Raw genomic sequence first — 17,384 nt, 5'->3', positions numbered from 1 at the left:
GATTTGTTCTTGTTATTTTGGGGGGATTTTTTTGGTCTGTTTTTTTTTTTTTGAGAGGAAACTGGGAAAGGAGAAATCATATGACATGTAAATTCAAAAAAAATAAAAACTGGTCACGGAGAAGACAGACCTGTAGATTCATCAAACCATTCACCTGTATCCAGACATTATCTGTGGACAAAGGAAAGTTTGACATTTAAAAACTAAATACTCCCATTATAAAATAAGCAGATTATGTATAAATTCCCTCATCTCTCACTAAATTAATGTGTGATCATTGGGACACTTAGAGCATCAAAATATGCTAAGTAGAGTCTGGTAAACTATCCATTGGCCATAAGCTTATTAAAGAGGATATTTTGATTGCAGAACAAAAAAATAATTTATATTTATAACATTTAGGTAGTGTCATTGCTTGAGGTACATTTTCTGTCTTTACTAATTCTATTGGTACACTTGTGTTTCTTAGTTCTTGTTCCAGTGAAAACTTTTGGGTGGCGTAAGATAAACAACTTTCATATCAATAAAAAATTAACACTTCTTTCCTGAATACCTCTTACTGGGGGCTTTGTTTCTGTACTCAGAGCATTGTCCAAAGTAGTAAAGTAGGAAAAGGAAATCATCATGACATTTGGAAAGGAACTGAGACTATCTATGGAAAGAGTTGCCTAGCAAGAGTTAAATTTATCATTCTGGGATTTGTCTTACTCAACATTTCAACATGCTGACAACAGCCAATGGAACAGGTGTGTGTGTGTGTGTGTGTGTGTGTGTGTGTATGTAGGTCTGCAAACAAGACTTGTAGATGCATGTCTTCCTGCCAGGCAGAGCTGGCTCTTTCACACTGATTGCAGCTGAAGAGCTAGAAAACAAGGGTTTTCATCTATGCTTTGAGAGCCAGGCTCGGATACCTCTTCCTTCGCAGTGACACAGACAATTTGGGAGAGATTCACTCTTTGATAAATGCCCATCACTGTCTATATACAAAATCTTTGCAAAGTTATTTCTTTGTTTGTTTAAATAGGAAGGGTTGTTCCTATTACTGGCTGGCAAAACAGGGATAATGTTGATATTATCAAGTCAAAATAGAGCTTTGTGGGTGACAAAATTCTGTATATCTATATAAGGAGGTTTTTGTTTATGCTGTTACTGTTTGGGTTTTTAATACTTTTATTGTTTTGTCTGTTTATTTGTTTGAGTTTGGGGTTGCTTGTGGCCCATATTGGCCTCACACTACATTATCTGTGTAGCCAAGGATATCCTTGATCCTGATCCCCCTGCCTCCACCTTTCAAGTGCTAATATTGCAGGCGTTCACTACTACCCAGCTAAACTCTTTAGTTGTCAAATACTACCAACATCCTTCTACCACAGGGCTATTCCTTCAGTGCTGCTACTAGGAAAATAACTTTAAAGGGACCTGACTCTTCTCATCTCAATTTGTTCCAATAAAAGAACATAGAATTGATTGGAAAGCCCTAACAGTAGCTCTACCACTGAGTAGCTATGGGACTTCAAGGCCCATTGGTTTACTGCTTTTCTGCTTAGTGCTCACAGCCTGCATCATGAAAGTATTCTGACGACTCAGAGGAAGGACAGAAAAAAAATTGTTGTTCTGAAATTCCCTTAAATATTTCTGTGCTTGAACATATATTCATTAATTTTTGCCTTATCATATTGTATGGCTAGTCTGTTTTGGCCAGATTCTGTCACGTTTTTCATCCTCCAAACCCATACCCTATAACTGAGATAAGAATAAGAATTATAGTTATAAATTAAGAATGATTTTTGGAATCCAAGCCACCTCCTACCTGCACCAGAGCTCAAGAATCTTTATATTCCATTCCTCGGGAGCTCTAAGGGACTTTCCTGGCTAGCAATAATTATTCAATCTCATTTTGCCATTAATTAATAAGAGTTGGAGGAACTTTAAAAATAAATCCGTGTGCACATTTAATTCTCTATTTTCATTTATTTCACAGTTAGGCATTTCTTCTCCAATTTTGTTTTTAGTGCATACCACACCTTAGATATGGCATGTCCAAAGATGCTGCAGCATCCCTTGTCTTCTTGAATCTTCCAGGCTAGTGCAAAAGCAGTTCTTGGGCCTCACCTCAGACGTTCCAAGACTTAAGTCCAAACAGGAACTCCTTCTCTCGCACCACAGGCTCTCTGTCTCCTCGAGTCAATGTGGAAATCCCTCAGAGACCCTATCATGCAACATGGTAGTCAACCTTTGCATCTCCCTCAGTTTTACTCAACAAGGAGAGTCGAACACAACATCTTTGTCACCTTTACTCTCTGAAATATTGCTCAATATTGCCTTCTCCCCATCTGCAGTCCTAAGAATCTAATGCAGACCATGGGGGTCATAGCACCGATGCCCCATCTCTGGCCTTGCTGTCCATACACTTCACTTTCTCTTGCAGCAAAATGAGAAAGAAGTGGAAGTGCACTGAGTCATAGGAATCAAAGAATTCTGGGGGACTTGTTGAAAATTTGAACTCCTGATCTTCACAAGCCATAGTCTATTAAGGAATAGCAATATGCTAATAACTTAATTTTATTGCACCTTCTTTAGGTACTAGGTATTCTGCATGGTATTAGGTACCATGCAGAATTATCTTCAACAGGGATTCAGCAGTGTGGCTATCATTCCAGTAGCATGAGCACCACCTGGGAATTTATTAAATACACATTTTTAGCCTCACCTAACTAGTCTGAAATGGAGGGTGGGGTGTGGTTATCTGTCTTTTATCACTACATTTGGGGTGAATCTGCTACATGCTAAGGAGTAAAAAACATGGGTTTCACTAATTACTTTGCATAAAATCTATGAGTACCCTACGAAGGAGACACCAACTTATCTTTACTTGATACGAAGATGAGTAACATGAGGTCATCCTTTGTGCCAACACCCTACAGTGATGAAGAGGGGATGTGAATCTAGGACTTCTTATTCTGAATCTTTGTCTCCTTAGCTACTTCTAAATCCTTTCATTGGGAACCAATATAAGGATTAAAATGTAGCTTCTGGACAATAGTAAACCTCTCAAGACTCAGAGTTGTCTGCATCTCTTTCCTTTCTCACTTTGCTTAAGTTAAGTCTGGTTCTTGCCCACAAAAGTTGGGATTTGCTAATTTCCACAAACACATTATTCTCTATATTTTGAATGCATTCACTACCATATTGTTAAACCTTTCCTTATATCTCTAACCTCTTGCTGAACCTCTTGCTGAGGATCTCTGGCACTCACTCGTGCATTGTCAGTTTTAAAGTTTATTGCATACGTCTTTATCCCAGCCACTTCTTATGATGAGCATGCTCATTCCCAGGAAGCAGGGTGAGCCATTTCATTAACTACATGTATATATTTGGTTCAGAACTCTGCCAAAGATGAAAACTGTTGAATTAGTTTGGTGATGAGCCATGCACAATTGTTTTCAAGTTACAAAATTATAAGTACCACAAATGCAAAAACTGCTTATTACCCAATTTCTTCACCCAAGTGCTGGCATAGGGTAGGTGCTGAATAAATTCACTGTTGTGGATGCAGCAACCAATCAACATAGAAAAAAAATCATTCTACTTAGAGCTCAGAACGTAGAGATTGCTCATGATGGAGTCACCAACAAAAGCCCACCCTTTTAAAGTCTCTAAAAATATTATGATACTGCTTTTTAAACTGTCTATAGTTGATAGTGGATGAATTTAGGCAATTCTCTTTTTCTCAACCCTGAACTGGGTAATTCCCAAGTCTTATGCAGATCTATTTTCTGTGGTCCTATAAAAAGTCCTTTCTTGATTGTTCTCTCTTGCAACTGTGTAGACTTCCCAAGAAAATGCCATCCTTTCTGAGCCACTAGTGTCTCAGTATGCATATTCATTCATTAATTTCTCCATCCATTCACCAAACATTGCCAAGCACTGAGATGAGCAATGGACAAGCCTATGGGAAGTAAGGCATGAGTCTCAAGGAGCTCATTTTATCTTCAACAAGGGATATTGACATATAATCTATAATATGTAACACATAACCTAACCATGTTGTGGGATGGGAATAATCATGGAGAACTTCATGAAGAAATGTATATCTTTGCTAGAACCTGGAGGATACATAGGAACTAGCCAGGACAACTAAATTCACATATAAATGCAATGTGTCAGGATGTTCAGAACGAAAAAAAAAAAAAAAAAAAAAAAAAAAAAAAACAAGACTGAGGATGATCAGCTAATGTAGAAACAACACACATAAAGGAAAGGTGAGGAAATCCTGGCATAAGACTATCGGGATAGAGACAAGCACATATGTTTGGCTTATATTTGAAGTTGGATTGAGCATCCTTGCTGGTGATGGGTTGGATGTGAGAAAGGAAGTAATGTAGAGAGTACTGGAGGATGGGATTGCAGAGAAAATAATAACCCAGTAAGCTCTTGTTGGAGTTGAATTGGAACATCATAGTGCATGGAATAGCCAAAGCATTGGCTGTAGGCTTATGGCACATTCAGAAAAGAAATCTAGCTAGAGGTTCACACTCGGGGGTGTGTATTAAAATGTAGCTTGTTTTGTTTTAGGCTAAAGTATTAGCAGACACAAAGGACCCCAGAGTCTAGGAGAACTAGGACACAATCTATAAGGAATGGAAAATTGGTCTCTAATCTCACAGATAGGGGTTATCAGTATACATACTCCATCATCCCCTAACAAACCCCTGCAAAAGTTCCTCAATAACATCCATGCATCTCTCACTTAAACTTCAGGTTGATAGCATGAATTATTCAGTCCTAACTTCCCCACTCTATCATGAATGATACCTAAAGAGTTTTGTCCTAGGTACCAGGTATGTTTTATAATCATTGATTCGCTTAAATGCTAACAATAATCTTACACAACAGTGGGCATCGTGCCCAAACCCTTGATAGTCAGAATCGCTAAGAAATCTGCCTAAGAATACAGCTAAAGTGGCTGTGAGGGGCTCTGAATCCAGGACCATGTAACAGCGCTGCTGCAACTCACCACCTCCTAGAATACAGCAGGATCCTCCAGAAGGCTGCCCTCTTCCTTCCCCTGCTTTGTAAATATCAGTTGCATCCCTGGCCTAACATTTTGTTCTCCATTAAAGGACAAGGCTCCCCTTGGGAAAAGTAAACCTCAAAGTTGTCAATCATTCATGCCTCAGTGGGAATGAGTTTCAGGTTCTTAGGAACACATTTTAATTTTATGAGAGAGGACCCCTGGAATCTTGAGGGAGGGATAATAAGGTAGAAACACAGCAAATTATGTAGTCAGATTCTCCCATCATTTTTGCCATCCCACCTAGTTTCCAGGTATGTGCTTCTAAGATTCTTAGATGCTGTCTGTGCGTATTTCTACGTTATAGGTACCTTTATTAATGGGTCCATTACCCTAGTTGACTGGTTCTAATCAAAGGTAACTTTACACTACACACTGACTCCAAACCACCCATGATCAGGAAGGGATAGCCAGCATGAGCTGTGGTTGTAGACCTCTAGTCCCTGGCCTTGAGCACAATTCTGAACCCTTGAGAATTAAGTCCTGCTGTGCACATTAAAAACTATTGAGCAGATGGAGGCAGGAGAGCTTGTTGGAACAACGTAGAGGAGTCCCTTCTGCCCTAGATGGGTCCATCTGCCAAAATAAATGACATGTATCAGGGCATGGCATTAGTCCAAGCCCATTGAAATTCTGTGAGCCATCCAAACAGTGATGGCACTTCAGATTGGGTCTGTGATCGGACTCAGAGAGAGAGAAATGATGAGTGAGCATCTGGCTGCTGTAGCCTACTGATGGGAACAGTCCCAGGGGAGACTCCAGGGTGAGAGGGAGACAGCCTCAACCACCCCCTAGGACATCTGCCACAGACAGACAAACGGGCTCTAGCACCAAAAGACGATATAGATATAGTCTCATGCCGTTCCTTCTAGGTATGTGAAAACCTTCCTTTTCTCTCAGCCTCCTCCACCCAGTATAAAATAAACCCTGGACTAAATGGTCTCCAAAGGCCTTTCCCTGCTTGAACATTCTGTGACTTCTTTGACACTGGTTTGATTTCTCTTTCTCTGTGTGAGAAAAGGCCCACCCACCCACCTGTTTATCTGCAATCTCTGTGTGCTCACACTGACCTCTGCTGGCCATATGGAAAAATGACATAGATCGTGTCTGCAGGGAAAACAAAACATCAGTCTATCAGTGATTCAGTCTGAAGCTTAAGTGCCACACTGAAACTGCACTGGAGATGAGGGTGAGTGGAAACCAAAGCAAATGCTAAGCACAGATCAAGACACTCCTCTTTTTATCATGGTTTCCTACATCTGTTCCCGGTGCTTTGTGCCACTATGTGAAAGGATTTCCACGGGTGGCAAGATTTCTTGTTTCGGTGCATGACAAAGCCTTGGCACTATGCTGCGGAGGCAGTTCGAGATAAAGCCTCCAGACTCTTACCAGACAGGGCCCTGTGCTGAAGTCAACCTGAGAGATTCCCTTCCGAGCTGCTAAACTACCTGAGAGCAGCCCCTAGCACCTTTGTTTCTCCAAGGGGTACCTTCCCAAAAGCCCCTTTTGGATTTTTTTTTAATCTCATGGGTTCTTTAGGGGACTCACATTCAACTTTCTGGTAAATTTAGCATGCTCCCTCAGACAAGAGAAAGGAAGTCGTTTTCCAAACCACCCCCTGGTGGACCAACTCAGAATTCTATCACTGCCGTCTTAGCAATTCTCAAGGCTAAGTTTCCTAGTTTGCCCATGCTGGTGAGCTTATATTCAGAAATATAAGAGAGCAGATGTGGATGGTGTTGACCCATGTACTCACATTGGGCACTGCTTGAGCTCCCATGGAAACTGAAGCAGAATGGGAACTGGGTCACATGACAACCACCTCTCTTAGTAGCTGGCAAGCAATTTATCATGTCTATCATTCCTTTATGGAAGAACCCCTTTTGGGGGGTCTGAGATTTGAGCCAAACATTCTGTGGTCTGACTGGATCTTCTGTTAGTAGCTGCAACAAGTCCACCATGTCCCCAACCTCCCGCCAAGCAGTCCTCTCCTCCAACAGCCAGTTCTTATCTTCTTCCCTTGTTCCTGCCTCATGCAGGCTGTCCCAGTGTCCTGATGATGCTCACATGTTCTCTAGGATGCTGCCTGACAAGTTACAACTCTGAACACTGCTTTCTGCCCAGCTGCTTCTCCAGGTCTGACCACACCATGCCTTCAGTTTTCCTGCCTAACTCTCTAGGCCCATTCCAGCTTGAGTTCCCTTGGCCTTCCCAAGTAGCCATGACTCTCCCAGGCACAGGCCAGGTGTTGTACTCCATAGGCAGCCTTTGTACTGTGTGCCTAAAGCACTTGCTCTCTGTGCCATGTGAATGGGAAACTTTTGAGTGATAGATGGTATTGCAGAGAGTTGCATCTCATTGGATAGGACGTCTTTCACTTCTTTGCAAGAGCTCTAGGTCTTCATGGGCCTGATTGACACTGCAAATTATATCCCAAAGGAGCAGCCCAGCTGGTGGGAACAAGTATTACCAGAACAGAACTCTAAACACTGTGTTTAAGGCGCTGTTTTCAGCCTTTTAAAGTGGAAAGTTTGAAGGTGATTTGGAAATGGCATTTTTGTGGACGTTTTTCGAGTTTTCTTTGAGTTTTCGGGAATTATGGACAGTCACTAAGAGGTGGGGAGGTGAGACTGGAAGCATTTATGCAAATGTGATTTCTACCAAATAACCAGGTTCTCAGATAGTGCACATGGCTAATGGATTTCACTTTTCAGTCAAAAACAAAAAACAAAACAAAACAAAATACCCAAAAGTCCCTACTGGAATTTGTTCTAAAGGATAATTCAGGCTGTCTGCTTTGTACCTATTGGGGTTAATTCTCAGTCTGATTTTAAATGTCAGCCTAAACTATCAGATTTAATTATTACGGACATTTTATACCCATGGCTGCTCACTCCTGCGACCATAATTGATACTTAATAGATATTCTCAGGCTCCTTGTACTTTACATATTGGGTACTGTGCAAATAGAAGGAGGCACTGAAAGGGGGATAGGAAGGAAGACTGAACAAATGAGTGTTAGGGGAGGGGGTCCCTGTAAGTTGCCAGTTATAATGATGGGATCCTGGGATCAGCTAACAAAGATGTATTTTGAAGAGTTAGGCAGTTTCAGCGGTCACTGTTCTTTGCTCCCCTCCCGGGGCAGCATTCCTCAGACATGGCTATTTCTGAACTTCAGTGCAAGCATGTGGTTGGCCATTTGGATATGACTTATAAAATGCCATGATGCTCTCAACAGTGTTCTGTTCGTTCACTCTTTTGACAATCTGATGGATGGCCTGGCACTAACTAGGAAGACGACAGTCTTATCCAGCCTGAAGAACTAATCTCCTAAGAAGTACAAAGTTGAAGGATCTTGGTGCACATGAATCTTATTAAATGTGCTTATAAAATGTGTTCTACCCAAATAAGCTTAACAGCCCCTAAAATAGCCCTTTTCTGATCCCTGTCTGGAACACTGGCATGCCTCACAGATCTCTAAGCCAAAATTATTTAGTCAAGTGGTGCCTGTACTTTGTACGTGAGAAAACTGGAAATGTTGATGTTAAGTCTCCTGTGGGCTAATTTTCAGTCTTTCTGTCCATCTTTAGGGGCGTCCTGGACCAATTGGAACTCAAGGTCCAGCCGGTCCTGAAGGGTTTGTTGGTCCAACTGGTTTATCAGGGTTGAAAGGAGAAAGAGGCTCCCCGGGCCCTCTGGGACCATATGGATCAAAAGGAGATAAGGTAAGGAGCATCTTTGATGCAAGGGTGGAAGTACAAAAGTCTCAGTTCTCAGGGGAATACTGTTGCTCATAAATATTATGGTGCCAGGGCACATACTTTAAGAAAAGCTGAGCCAAAGTACAGTATGTATTTGTGTGAAAGTGTCTTTGTGAAATATAATGCTCTGTACAATGGGTATACAGCAATAAAACTATGAAGAAAACAAAAAGAAAGGAGACAGAGAGAGAGAGAGAGAAAGAGAGAGGGGGGGGGAACGCGCCTGGGCATGGTGATACACATCTGTAATCCTAGCATTCAAGAGGCAGAAGCGGGAAGATCGCCATAAAGTTCAAGGGCAGCCTGACCTACTTTATAGGTATCAGGCCAGCCAAGATCCATAAAAATGTCTATCTCAAAGACAAAGAAAGAAAGGAAATGGAATTACTGGTGGGCTAGGGATGGAGGAACGCATTTCTAGAGATTCTCAAAGCAAACTATCAAGTGAAGACATTGGCTGCTTACATGACAAGTTGGCTCATTCATGTCAAGTCATGGAGGTTTGAGCTTGGCTTGGGTTGAGAGTCTGATCAGCTGATCAGTAGAGATCAAGCATAGCAAGCAAGAACTAACAGGCAAGATTTATAAACAACCTGGCTTCTTAATATAAGGGAATGCACTACCAAAGAAGAAAGGTGATAACATGGTGACTGGCCTACTGAATTTATCAACTCAATTGAGGTGCTCGGTGTATTTTCATCACCTCCTGTTAATCTCATATTTTAGGGAAGGAATTGCCACACTAAGTATAAGGTAGCTGAAGTATAACATTTATCTGGACACATAAGGTTGAAGGCAGTTTTCTACTCACAGATTAAGTGGATGGCAATTCATAAATCATGAATATTCATATATTAGGAAAGGAAGCCATTGCATAGCATGTAAGGATAAACGGACTTGTGCTTGGGAACAGAGTGAACCAAGAGGCTGCAGGTGACATGCTTTAGCATCAAGAGGATGTGGTGGCTCTAGTTCCTGAAAAAGGGTGTGACTTGGCTTGCTTGAATAAGTCAGTGGCCTAGCCTGAACTCAAGCTGCCATTTGTACATGAGCAAGAATTGCACTTGTCCTCTGATAATAAGGGTAGAGTAGCTTTGGACCCTTATCTGAAGGAGCAGAATGGAGAGAAATTCTTTTGTTAGATTTGTCAAAGCCCTCTGTTGTCATCCTGATATGAAAGCTGCCTGTAATATTGAGCATTAATTTTTAGGGCTTACACTACACTGCTTAACACAAGAACTTGTCTCAAAGCATGCTCAAGACCATTCTTAGATTAACTCCTTAGACCTGAGGAAGGATATATAAAACACCAACAACTTAGGTCATCAACTCCCATCACCTTAACAGGCATCAATTTGATTGCTATACACATTTCACTCTCTTCTCCTTTCCTTAGGGTCCCATTGGGGTTCCTGGCTTTGTTGGCATCAATGGGATTCCGGTAAGTGTATACATGGAAGAGACTTTAGTATCACCTTTCAGGGTTGTGTCTCCTGGATCAAGTACTTTGACCTTACAGATAGTGTGTGAGTGTGTATATGTTGGACAAGTATGCTGAGTGTTGTGCACTGAGACAGAGTGTGGTGAGTTGTGAAGAGTGGGAGTCTACACATTCAGCCTTGCCCTAAGGTTCAAGCAGCCCTTAATCAGATGGTTTAATAAGAGAAGTGCCATCCATGAAAAATCATCTCTATCTCAGCCTAAGTGAGCTAATACTGGGCAGGGGTGAGGGGCGGGACTGAGGGGAGTTTCAGCTAGACATAGAGGGGCTGCCTCTGAATTGCGGAGGCACTTTGAAGCATGCATGTATTCATTACAGGAAAAGTAAGTAATAAGGTGCACAAAATTCAAATGAAATACATTTTATTTCAGTAATGTGTTCTTATCAGCCTCATTGCCCTTCAAAGGGAATTACCCTTAGTCATTTTGGTTGATGCTTGTTTGTTTACCTTTCCAAATATACGTGGTGGATTTGAAGCTGGTAAGACAGCCCCTTTCCCAACCCAACCCAACCAGCCCAACCTCTTAAATTCCCCATTTGTAACCTATATCCACACTTAACTGATGGCTTCTGATTCCATGGTGACTGTTCACCAACCTCTGAACTTGTTAACACTTGGAGCTTACTGGCTACTACTTTCTACTTTTGTCTGTATTTACCCCATAATCTGGGTCATATTGGTCTACAAGTCTTTTGAGTTTTATTTAAGAGACCAAAAAGGCCATGGACACTTAGACTATACAAAGAGGAAAGCTCCTCCACCTGAGGGGGACTTAGCTTGCCTTTATCCTTCCAACAACACCTAAAGGGTCCTTTTGAACCCTATCAAAGCACAGTTGGGGATACTCTAGTCTACCCATTGTCTTACATTACACTATACAACCTTCTGGTATCAGCAAAGATGATTCAGATCTTAATTGTTCCAACCTCTAGGCAATGTCTTCAGTGCCTGCCATGTGCTCATACTCTACTATGAGAATATACAGGAAGGATATAGTTTTGTGTTCATAGATACTATCATCTGATCTATTTTTCTCTCAAATCTAGTAGACATTTGTAGATCTGGAGAGAACAAGACCCACTCTCTTTGTGTTACTTACTTGAATCACATCACCCATGAGATGTCACATTTTATTCAGCTGCAGTGTCAAGAAAATGTCCAGAAATAAGCTAATTGGAGAATTGAATTGACAGGGTTAGCCCTCCTTTTTTGATATTCAGCTACATTTTCTTATGGCATTGTTCCTACACCTACATGAGAAAGAATCCCTGAACAGAGTGTGTCTTCCAGGCTCAGGAAATGAGTGTAACTGCTAAACTGGAGGTACCATTACTCAATAATCCTACAGACCTGGCTAGGTGAGAGATGCACAAGTAGTTGGAACTTGCACTGTTACTATGCCCTCCCCCTATTCTCTTTTGGGCTGCAACTGAGAGCAAGTAAATCTTGTGCTGCCTTGGCTGCTTCTAAATCTAGGCTGGAACTGGTCCCCTAAGCCCAGATAGATGCTTTGTATGCCTCAAACTTCTGGCCAATGCAGGCATTGACCACTTCTCTTTGTGGTCTCATTGCTTAGGGGAGAGAGTTGCAGCTCTCCAGTGTCTTCCATATAAGCTGGCTGTTCCCCAAAAGACACACCCATTTTCTTGTCCTTTCCTTGACCAAAGGTTGTCTGTGCTTCGCCTCTCCCAACTATCCAAGAAGTATCTGTTGTGTGCCTTTCATTTGTTACTTACTTCTTCCTTCCATCTTGAAGCTCTTAGGAGTCTTTGGTGTGTAGTTGACTACTCTACTTCCTTGATACATACATACAGCCCTGGTGCTGATTGCTTTGTGTGACAGTTTCATCTGGCTCCTTAAAATCACCAATAATATCTTCTGTCCCCCTACCCCCAAGCCCCAAGAATCCTGGAAAGCCTAAAAAAAAGTTTAAAGACCTGACTCCAACTTCGAGTATCTGTAAAAGCCAGAATTCTCAGACTGATGGAGCTGCATCAGACAGAAAAGCACAGAACCTACAGGCTTTTTCCAACTAATCAACTTGTTCAACTTTCAACCACACATACTTAACACATCATCTGAAAACAACAGCTTCTCTGACACATCCTACTAAACTGGACCACTATTATGATCAAGTTGCCCTCCTAACAATAGCTGATCATTAACACATGTCACTGGTTTGAGTCTCCAAATTCCAATTTTTGCTATTATGTAGACAATTTCAATATGGAGTCATGTTCATGATAGTCCAATTGATTGTACCAAAGGCCATAACAGCCAATAGAGAGGGCAAGTAGGACTTGCCTAACAATAGGATATTCAATATCAGCACAGCAGACACTGGGGATGATGCAGCTTAGGAGCTTAGGGCTTTGAGATATCCCAGTTGTGGGTTAGCACTGTTGACACCTGCTACAGATGCATATTTATAAAACACTTTCATTTAAAATGAGTTGAGCTTGGAGACTCTAATGGGAGGACAGGAGGAAGGGTTGTGGCCTCTAGGGGGATGGGAACTCCACAGGAAGACCAACAGAGTCAACTAACCTGGATTTTTGGGGCTCAGAGACTGAGCCACCAACCTAAGGCTGGACCTAGGCTTCCTTGCATAAACAAACCTTATAATCCCATACCTTTTCCTAGGTTTTCAGGCAACTATTGGGTATCTTAGACTATATCCCACATGATCAATGGAGGTCACAATATCAGAAGGTCTCATTTACAATATTCTTATATTGAAAATATTCTTAGAGTTATAGGAGGTAAACAAATGTATGAATCCAGACAACTAAAATGATGGCTTCATCTTTGCAGGGGAAGTAGGCAGCAGCATACTCATGCCTTGACTATTTATTACCAATTGGCATGGTTAGCCTCATTCCCTGAGAAGAGCTCCAGACCCGTGCTTTTGCTGGCATAACTTTTGCAGGTTGAGGTGGGACCTTAAAACTAGAACAAATTTCCCCTCTCCTGATTCACAATTTGATGGGTAGACTTTGTTAGATCACAGTAGCCTCAGAACAGAAGTCATTTCTTTGCTCATGAGGCTAACTTTCCCTTTTTTGTCATTTAAGGGATGTATTTTGCTTCTGTTTGCTATATCCAAATCACCAGCGTCACTATTCTTCTGCTTTAGGGCCATTGTTAAGTAAAATAGTTATGTGAGCACAAGTGCTGTGAAACTGCTGTGAAAATTGATCTGATAACAAAGATAGCTACTTGGTGACTAATAGGCTGCTAGAGAATGTAGCATAAATATTCATAGATGTGCTGGAGAAGGGGATGATTTACATCCCAGGTAGGATGGACTGGATTGACATTAGTGTTCATTATACTACTCAGCACAATGTGCAATTTAAAATTCATGAGTTATTTCCACGGATAAGGAAGGACTACTGGTCATTTGAAAGGCTCATTTTGAACACATGATATGTTTCCCTCAAATTGTTAAATATACATTTACCCTTTATATTTAAGAGAACGTAGAAAAAGAAGAGATGGATTCTTAACTGAATCAATTACCTAACATGGGATTGTGACAAACTGAGTGCAAGTGAGACTTGCTAATTTGTGGCCAAGCAGCTTTCAGTGGAGGAGGTGCTGTGGGAACTTACTCTGCTCAGTTAACCAAGATCAAGCTTCTGCTCCCATTCAGAAAGCCATCCAGGGATCTGTCTGGTCTGAGGAATCTCAAACCTTGGAGTGGTTCTCTGTTGATAGCAGTTCAGTTGCCAGACAGCTAAACCCCATTTTAGATCATCTCTATATTCAGGGAAGGTGAAGTTGTAGTGCCTTAACTATTGTATCTGTTCATGTTTGAGCCCTTTAGTTTCAGCTTGAATATTATTAAAGCACCGGTTGTCCTTTTGAGTGGGATAACTTGAGTTGTGATCTTGGCAACATATACCTGAGTACAAAGGAAACAGTTGAGAACACGCAAGATGAAGCTAAGGGAGTAGACAAGGAGCCAGAATTCAGCAGTGCACTTGTCTGTTCTCATTGTGAGCCTTGTAAATTAGCTAGCAATCCTGTGGCTGACTTAATCCCTTCTTTTGTTTTTGAACAGGGCCACCCTGGACAACCAGGCCCAAGAGGTTCACCTGGCCTAGATGGCTGTAATGGAACTCAAGGAGCTATTGGATTTCCAGGCCCTGATGGCTACCCTGGGATTTTAGGACCACCTGTATGTTACCAGTTCTTTGCACTTTAATGCAAATTCATCTTCAAATATGTGTTTTGTTTGTTTGTTTGCTTGTTTGTTTGTTTCTCTTGAAACATCATTAAGGCATTGTAGACAGCCACTGTACTACCTTGTCCAATGCAAGAATTTATACCGATGACACAACAGCAAAACTCTTTTAAAATGCCAGTTGAGGAATGCACATGTTACATGGCTTTAGTTTACTTTCTAATGCTACCTTCAGAATGATCAAGCTTGTTAAAACAAATAAATAATAGTCATAGCACATTTCCAAGCAAAGCATGTGTACTGGCTGGTTTTGTGTGTCAACTTGACACAAGCTGGAGTTATCACAGAAGGGAGCTTCAGTTGGGGAAGTGCCTCCATGAGATCCAGCTGGGGGGCATTTTCTCAATTAGTGATCAAGGGGGTAGGGCCCCTTGTGGGTGGTGCCATCCCTGGGCTGGAGGTCTTGGGCTCTATAAGAGAGCAGGCTGAGCAAGCCAGGAGAAGCAAGCCAGTAAGGAACATCCCTCCATGGCCCCTGCATCAGCTCCTGCTTCCTGACTGGCTTGAGTTCCAGTCCTGACTTCCTTTGGTGATAAACAGCCATGTGGAAGTAAGCTGAATAAACCTTTTCCTCCCCAACTTGCTTCTTGGTCATGATGTTGTGCAGGAATAGAAACCCTGATTAAGACAGCATGCACTTGAGCTATTTGACACTTTGCCATATCAGGTAACACTGGGGTCCTCTGAGGCTAGAGTGATGGCTCAGCCATTAAGAGTACTGACTGCTCTTCTAGAGGTCCTGAGTTCAAATTCCAGCAACCACATGGTGGCTCACAACCATCTGTAATGAGATCTGATGCCCTCTTCGGGTGTGTCTAAAGACAGTGATGGTGTACTCACATATATAAAATTAAAAAAAAAAAAATCTTAAAAAAGGGGAGATATTCCTGAAAGACTTTCATGTGATCATATGCATATTTAGCCAGGACCTAAAGGCATTGCAAGCTTGGTTTATACCAGTAACTCCCTGATTTGAGAAATAAATCATCAGTCAACAATTTATTCCCCAAAGTGTACCCCTAACACTAATCCTGACTTTCCCTTAGATGTCATCATCTTGATATCCTCCCCAGCACAGGATAAAATATACTCTATAACATCAATGACTCAATTTGCCCAGTGTCCATCATGCTGAAGTTAAGAAACACTGTAATTAGTTTCTTTCTTTCTCCCACTCCACATCATCACCCTTGGTTATAGGGTTGATCTCCTATTTTTGGTCTCATGTTTCCACTTTGACTTAATTTCATTCATTCAGATAGAGCTGAGATATTCAGATACCATGCCCTTACCTTACTATTTATCATGTAAATAGTAGGTATCATACCCTCACAAGGAGTAATTTATGAGTGGTTCAATGGGGGAAAATAACACATTTCAAGCTCACCATTAACCTAACTTGGAAAAACCTAAATCTGTAAGAATTGTCATGTGAGGCCTTTGGAAACTAGAGACCATGCAACCAATTAGACAGATCTCATAGTTCTATGAGTAACCTTCAATGACCAAGTTGTGGAGTACAAGAATATGTGTAAAAAAAAATGACATAGAAGACAGGCAGAATACAAGTCACAAACTTCCCTAAAGGACCCTGCCATCAAAGGTCCAAACCAATAAACAGCAGAGAGATAACAGGGAAAGGTTTAGTACTAAATAATCTACACAAGTTCTAAAGGCTCCTGTATGCTGCCATGGCAACAGAAAAGGAGAAGAGAATAGACAATGACATCCAGCAAAGGAAAGTTCCACCACAACAAATGGAATAAAGATCTTGAGGTAATAGACATCCTCTGAAAGATAGAACCCCAAAGTGGAAACCTAAACCCAGCCTGAAATTTTACCTTAAGTTTAAAAAGAAATGTGGGCATATGTTTTACTAAGTTGAACCTTAACTCCTTCTGAATATCCATTCAGTAAGTCCCTTTGAAGGTTCTTTGAAAAAAATGGGCAACACATAAATAAGGAGAAGCAGACGATACTCAGAAACTGATTTGTATGTCTAGGCCCTTGTTGTTTCATTACAAGTATAGTAGTCCCTGAACTTGAGGAATCCATCATCAATCAACAATTTGTTCCCTAAAGTGTACCCCAATACTACCTCATACTAATCCTGACTTCTCCATAGATGCCATCATTTGCTACTAAGACAGCAAAAATAAATAAATAAAAATAAAATTAAAATAAAATAAAATATGATTGAAAGACTGGAATCAGATGTATTGAACTGGTTTCTATGATAATAATGAGACACACCAGCTTCTTCAAAGGTTTAAAGCTGAATTTGTGTCATAGAAATACAAGATGAAGTTGGTGTCATAGTTGTTTTAGATCCATGGCCTACATGTTGACCCACCAAAGCACCTATCCTCTAGCCTGTTTTTATATCTTAAAAATGAATAACAAGAAAAATATTTAACAGATCCCAGATTTGACTCACAAAACTTAAATGATCTAAAATCATAGAAACTTTTGTTGACCTTTGACCTAGACAAAGACCCTGTTAGTGATGTATAACTATAAGGGGTAGAGTTTTACCTAAATCCAGTGCTCTGCATAGATAGAAAGTCTGCTGCTTTCTAACCCTCATCCTTTCAGAGACCCCTGGCATAGAGATAGGAGAATGGCACCCACCTTTGAGATGACCTGTTTAGAGGTTGGGCTATGACCTTTAACACAGCCAAGTTTTCCACAGCGTAAGACACATAATTTCAGGTTCTCCTTGCCCAATCCTCTAATTAGGCAATATTGCTATCAAAACTCTGTGTGGGTAAGTAGTTTTTGTTTGGTTGGTTTTTTTT

At 41.1% G+C, this 17,384-nt stretch overlaps 1 protein-coding gene across 4 annotated transcripts in view; it reads left to right on the top strand.

Moving 5' to 3' along the window:
• Col4a6 (collagen type IV alpha 6 chain) overlaps positions 1 to 17,384 on the top strand; it is a 312,614-nt gene that overhangs the window by 229,304 nt on the left and 65,926 nt on the right. For all 4 annotated transcript variants that reach the window (XM_031368791.1, XM_031368798.1, XM_031368795.1 and 1 more), the window contains 3 exons: positions 8,665 to 8,799; positions 10,232 to 10,276; positions 14,404 to 14,520. In XM_031368791.1, coding sequence (XP_031224651.1) covers positions 8,665 to 8,799; positions 10,232 to 10,276; positions 14,404 to 14,520 — 297 coding nt within the window. The remainder of the gene's footprint in view (positions 1 to 8,664; positions 8,800 to 10,231; positions 10,277 to 14,403; positions 14,521 to 17,384) is intronic.

The sequence above is a fragment of the Mastomys coucha genome, chromosome X, assembly GCF_008632895.1.
Source record: "Mastomys coucha isolate ucsf_1 chromosome X, UCSF_Mcou_1, whole genome shotgun sequence".
Taxonomy (NCBI): Eukaryota; Metazoa; Chordata; class Mammalia; order Rodentia; family Muridae; genus Mastomys; species Mastomys coucha.
This window is presented reverse-complemented; position numbering and strand designations above follow the sequence as displayed.